This window comes from Plasmodium cynomolgi, chromosome 9 (genome assembly GCF_000321355.1).
Source record: "Plasmodium cynomolgi strain B DNA, chromosome 9, whole genome shotgun sequence".
Lineage (NCBI taxonomy): Eukaryota > Apicomplexa > Aconoidasida > Haemosporida > Plasmodiidae > Plasmodium > Plasmodium cynomolgi.
The window spans coordinates 61,487-67,699 of record NC_020402.1 but is presented as its reverse complement, the minus strand read 5'-3'; the positions used below and the strand labels follow the sequence as shown (position 1 = coordinate 67,699).

Sequence of the window (6,213 nt, the reverse complement as noted above, 5' to 3'; positions counted from 1 at the left end):
TCATCATATGTAAGTAATAGCCTCCCCCCACCCTTTTTTTTTTTTTTTTACCCCCCTTTTACGCCAAACTAACAGATGCGAATGAAGCTCATGCTGCAGAAGCTGTCCAACTCGTACATAGGAGCGGTGAATAATTTCCAAAGTGCATCAAAAAATTATATTAACAAAACAGTTTTAAATGACAGGCTATCAAAAAATGTAAACGCATCGAGTAACAATTTGGAATACGATTCGCTCACCAACTTTTCTCGAAATAGTGATTCAAATTATGACTCCAGTAGAGATAAGTTTAATGTGAACATTTATGATTTTAATTTTAACGAGAATGAAAATTATGATGGGAGTTATGCTCCCGCTCCAAGGGGCATGGAAAACACAAGTACGGGAAAAAAAATGAAAAAAAAATATAAGAGTAATATTTTCACGGGGAGTAAAAAAAGCGAGGTTAATGAGTACCTCCTGCAGAATGATGCATACGGGCAGGATGATGCCTACTTGGGGAGTGGTGGATACGGGCCAAATGTAGATTTGGAAGACCCCCAGCAGGAGAGGCAATTCGTTTCGGTAAAAACAGTGGACATTGAAAACGAAATTTTAAGTCAGAAAAATAAGGAAATAAAAAAATTACATAAAGACATAATAAACATACAAGAGCTATACAAGGAGTTATTTGACCAAGTAAATATTCAAGGAGAAAGCATCGACAACATAGACTCTCAAATAATTACCACCCATGATAACATTCTCATGTCGGGTCGCGAAATTGAAATAACGAGGAACAGGTACTTTAGGAACATCCGGTGCATGGGTTTCCTTTTTTTTGTTCTAATAATTTTGATAATAATTATTTTGGTTGTCTTTAGGGTTATATGATGAAAGACCCCCTTGGGTGTAAGTAAATAGTAAGTGGTAAAAGCGGTTGAGGGAGAGAGTGTATACCTTTGTGGATAAGTGACACACGTGGTTGTAACTTCGCCGCTGTATGTGCTTCGTTTCCTCGAACGGGAGTTTTTTTTTTCTCTTCTTTTTTTTATTTTTTTATTTTCTTTTATCATCTCCCCATTCATTTGGCTGTTTCATTGTTACGTATAAAATTAGGAGCCATTTATGGGAAGAAAATGAAGGGGGCGTCATAGACTTGCCTTCCCTTCTCCCTTGTAGAGCGCCGCTTCGTGTCGCATCGTGCCGTAGCTTCCTACGCATCTTAACATACATCATGCTGTGTATTCCCTTTTGTGATGTTCCTCAATTCTTTACCCCCCGCTGCGATGGGCGAATCCATTCGGCTGGTGAAAGGACCACGTGAGCTACATCCACCCGAACTTCCTTCCCCGTGCGATATTCTGCCCGATTTGTTTTTTGGGGATTTGTGCTTCCTGTTTACACCTTTTTGTAGTATTTTTTGAAGTTCCCATTTTTTGAAGTCTACCCACTTTTGAAGTTTATCTATTTTTTTTGCGCCCTCTTTTTTTCACCCATTTTTTTTTCGTGCCCCCCCCTTCACGGGACACACACAACTGCGGGTAATTTCATGCCCCTCTTGATGACTTTTTTTTTAAGTTTTGTAAAAGGTTTAATCATAGTTTTGTTAGGGAAAAACACGAGATGGTCATTTTTGCGCTTTTTCGTTTTTGTCACTTTTGGGCGTTTAACCGTTTTGTACATTTTTTTTTTAATTTTGTTATAAAAAGAAGTGGGGACCCATTGTGAATGCACAAGACAGAGAAAGGTGAAAAAAACTGTCAGACCTGCGTGAAACAGTTTTACGTTACCTGTACCTTTGTGTAGCTTTGGACGAGGGGAAATTGATTTGTACGTTTGTTGTTCGTGCGGGAAGGTGTGCACAAGGGGAGGGGGGCTTCCCGTAGGATGGTTTGGATAGCTACCTACGCGGAAGTATGGAAAAGTACACGCATAATATAGGTACTTAAGTATGCGCGCAGGTACGTTCGTGCCACTACGCGGGAACTGTATTTTTTTTTTTTCCCATGCGTGAAGAGCCCACCCGTTTGTATTACAAAAAAGGGGACATTCTGCCACAGTAAAGATGTAAGTTAGGAAGGCATATAAGAAAGGGTTTTGCGGGGGAGGCATACTCTAAGGTACACGTTCAGTTTATAGTCATACTTGCACTTACATTTGCGTTTGCGTGGTGAGCGAAAATTGGTTGGCCAGCCAACTGTGGTAGGTAATTATACGCCACCACGTGCTCGCTTGCACCAAGCCCTGGACTAACTTATATGTTCATATTTTTTGCCAAAATGGAGGGAGAAAAATGCAACAAAAAAAAAAAAAAAAATGATCAATTCGTAAATTTTGCAATGTAAGAGTTAACCGTGTGATGAGGAAAAAAAAAAAAAAAAAAAAAAACATCTGATAGGAAGCCCCTAAAGGAGAAAGATCAATCCCAGAATAAGTGACAAGCTTACAATTCTGTACATTACGAAAATGTGAAGGGGTGAAGGCAGTCCAAAAAAGGCAACTCAGTTTTCTAAATCGCTTAGCAAGTTATCCAACCTGAATGGAGTAGAGAGATAAATAGAGGATCCTCCAATTGGCTCACAAGAGAATCTACCCCTTCGTCATCTTAAATAGGGGAAAAAGTACCCTACGTGATTGACAGATACGCAGGTAAATCAGCGCAACAGTGTGCGATCCTATGCGTACAACGAGCGTATGTACTTATAGATGCGCTTTGTATGGTCTTCTTCCTCACCAGTTGTGGTGAAAAACTCCTCGTGGATACCCAAACGACAGTTGGCCCCAAAGCGGAGGAACGTTGGAAGCCCATCTTGGTCACTGCAATTTGGAGAAAAGGCCCAATTTTTCAAAAGAGTGTTCGTCAGTAGAGAGGACAACCCCTACAGAGGAGTGTCATAAGAGCTTATTCACGTGGATCAGTGGACGTAGACTGAGTTATGCCACTCCGGGAAGCAACTGTGCTAGCGTGCCAAAGTCGATTCATTTGGTAAGGAGATACATCTAATCTACTGGGTTAAGGGGTGAAGGAAAGGACAAATCATTGTGATCATAAAGGAGAGAGGACCCCCGAGGAGGGTAACAATATAGAAGAATTGCCATACGTACGATCGTTTCGAATCTGTGAAGAGACATAATGCCGACGATTTCCGTCTACGAAGAGGACCTTATAGAGAAGGTGGGCGAAAAAATCGAAGAGGAAAAACTGAATGATATATGCTTCGAATTCGGAATAGAAATTGACGACATAGAATACAAAGGTGAAAAAAAGATTTACAAAATTGAAGTGCCGGCTAATAGGTACGACTTGGTATGTGTGGAGGGGTTATGTCGAGCGCTGAAAAGTTTTATAGGGAAATATCAAAACATTAATTATGTCCTGTTAACAAATAGTGAAGAGGCCTGTGTCAAGGAAAAGCATTTCATGCGAGTGGACGAATCGGTGGACGAACGGAGAAGTTACGTCGTTTCCGCCGTTTTGAAAAATGTAAAAATTAATGAAAATGTTTACAATAACATTATAGAATTGCAGGAAAAATTGCACCATAATTTGGGGAAAAAAAGAGTCTTGCTGGCGATAGGAATTCACGATTATGACAAGATAAAGTTCCCTGTGACATACAAATTTGAAGAGAAGGAAAAAATAAATTTTATTCCTCTGAACGAAACGGAAAATGTGAATGGAAATAATTTTCTTAAANTTTATCAAGACAATATAAATTTAAAATCTTATTTAAAAATTATCAACGATTTTGAAAAATTTCCAGTAATCATCGATGCAGACAATCAGATATTATCTCTTCCCCCAATTATCAATTGTGATCATACCAAAATTACCTACGACACGAAGAATTTATTTATTGAATGCACAGCCATTGATAAAAACAAAGCAGAAATAGCTGTTAACATTATTTGTTCCATGCTGTCAGAATACTGCACGCCAAAGTATGCCATTCATTCCTTCTTCGTCCAGTATGATAAAAAACATAAGGCGGAAAAGGGGAATGGATATTTGTACCCAGTTTTTAAGAACAAAACTTTGACGTGCCATATGGACTATGTGAGAAAATTGTCCGGAATTTTAGACCTTTCCGTGAAGGATATCGAACCGTTGCTAAAAAAAATGATGATATCGTCGAAGATTATTGATAACAATACATTCACTGTGGATGTTCCCTTTTACAGATCAGATATAATGCACTGCTGTGATATTGTCGAAGATATAGCCATTGCATACGGGTATGGAAATATCGTATCGGAAAAAATTGAAATTGCAAAAAAAAATTCACTAAGTGCATGCACAGAGTTGTTCAGGAATGTTCTGACTGAGTGTACATACACAGAGGTGATGACAAATGCTTTGTTATCGAAGAGGGAAAACTATGACTGCATGTTGAGGAAACATAGAGACTATGATGACGAGAAGATAAACTTGGATGAGTACAACCCCTTGGCTCCCCCAGTTAAAATCATGAATTCCAAAACGTCAGAATATGAAATTGTTAGGACATCTCTAATTGTAAATATGTTAAAGTTCGTGTCCGCAAATAAACACAGGGAACTTCCCCTGCGGTTCTTCGAAATTGGAGATGTTTCTTACACCACGTATAACAAAACAGATACCAACGCTGTGAATAAGAGATACTTGTCTGTTATTTTTGCCGATAAGTTTACGGCTGGGCTGGAGGAAGCGCATGGTATGCTAGAAACCGTTTTGAAGGAGTTCCAGCTTTTCAGTGATTACAAAATTGAGGAGAAGAGGAAGGAGAATGTGACCATTCGGTCGGACGTGTTCTACAAGTTGGTGCCTAAGATGGGTAAGCAGCGAGGGGACACGGATCAGCGCCCGCAGACAGGTGGCCGTCTGCGTATGTGCGAAGTCATGATGAATGTCAAAGCGACGTTATACCTGTGCCATATCGTCGAATATGTGCGAATGTGTGAAAATATCTGCGCAAAACCCGTGCGATGATTACTCTTCTGTTGTTCTTTTTTCCAAATCATATTCTCCTTTTTTTTCCCCTTCTCAAAATCACCACTCTGCACAGATCCTTCCTTCCTGAACGAGCGAGTAGTTGACATTGTCTTGTGCCCACACAACTTGAAGTTTGGAATTATGGGTATAATTCACCCGAAGGTTTTGGAAAATTTCTCCATCGATATTCCAGGTAGGGGATGTTATTCTTCAATAGCGTTAATTGTGGTTTAGTTGGTCATGCGTCTGGATAAGTGTTCGTATGTGGCATGCCTTCTGCATCCATTTGTGTGGTATATTCTTCTTGATGCCCTTCCCCCTCCCCATAGTGCTCTTTCTTTTGCGTCGTCTGTCAAACTTTGCTCCATTTTACCAACTCCTCCCTTCTTCTCCTTTACAGTATCCGTCATAGAGATAAACATAGAAACTATAATGAACGTCCTGATGATTTGAGGCGGTAAAGGAGGAAGCACCCTCTTTGGATTTTAAAATCCGGAAAATGCCACATAAAGGGAATTCAAAACAGTGTCAATTATGTTCCTTCAATTTATCATTAAAATAATTGACTGCAAAGAGGTACGCATTGTCCGGATGTGTCTTCACTAATTTTGCGATGAACTCGGAAAGGACTTCCTCGAAGTACGGGGGAACATTATACTTGTCCAGGTTCAGCTTGTCTACCTTTTTAAATTCGAATGGGTTTGTGCTCTCCATAATGAGGTGGGGAAGGAAGAAAAAGGACTGCAAGGAAAGGGAAGAAAAGGAGGCCAAACGAATAGAATCGAGATTTAGCCGCAATAAATTAAATGACGATTTGTTTAGCCTTTATATGTAAATCAAATGTGTACATGTACGTATGCACTTATGTTTATATGTGCACGTTTGCATTTCTCGGAGGCGGCAGAGAGACACGCAAAAAAAAAAAAAAAGGTGCACACTTCGAAGGCGTGAAGAGATGGATGAAATTGTGCTGGGTGTGGCCTCCGTACGGCGTGATCGTTCCTTAGTGAAAATTGGGCACTTTGCGCCGTTCCTCCAATAGGCGCTACGCACAGCCTGGGTCAGTGTATGACAGTTTGTTTTACGCGAACAGGTGCTGATGGCGCAACGAGGGGAAGCAGTCCCGTGGATCAAAAGTCAATTTTAGAGTAACTCCTTTTTTGTTTTACTCACCTTTTTTTTTTAACCTTCTCCATAAAGCTTCGCAATTGTTAACATTTATCAAAACTGAAATTTTAATTTTGTAATTAAAATGGCAA

General features: G+C 39.8%; 2 protein-coding genes across 2 annotated transcripts in view; both read left to right on the top strand.

Annotated features, from left to right (window-relative positions):
* PCYB_091110 (hypothetical protein) overlaps window positions 1–873 on the top strand; it is a gene marked incomplete at both ends in the record, with an annotated part of 1,850 nt that extends 977 nt beyond the window's left edge. Inside the window, one exon of the mRNA XM_004222224.1 lies at window positions 76–873. Within this exon, the coding sequence (XP_004222272.1) occupies window positions 76–873 (798 nt within the window). The remainder of the gene's footprint in view (window positions 1–75) is intronic.
* A 2,242-nt stretch (window positions 874–3,115) lies between these two features.
* Window positions 3,116–5,407, top strand: PCYB_091100 (phenylalanyl-tRNA synthetase beta chain; the record flags this gene model as incomplete). Its single annotated transcript, XM_004222223.1, has 3 exons — window positions 3,116–4,796; window positions 5,028–5,147; window positions 5,355–5,407. The coding sequence occupies 3 exons, from the start codon at window positions 3,116–3,118 to the stop codon at window positions 5,405–5,407; spliced, it is 1,854 nt and encodes a 617-aa protein (XP_004222271.1).
* Window positions 5,408–6,213: the final 806 nt, after the last annotated feature.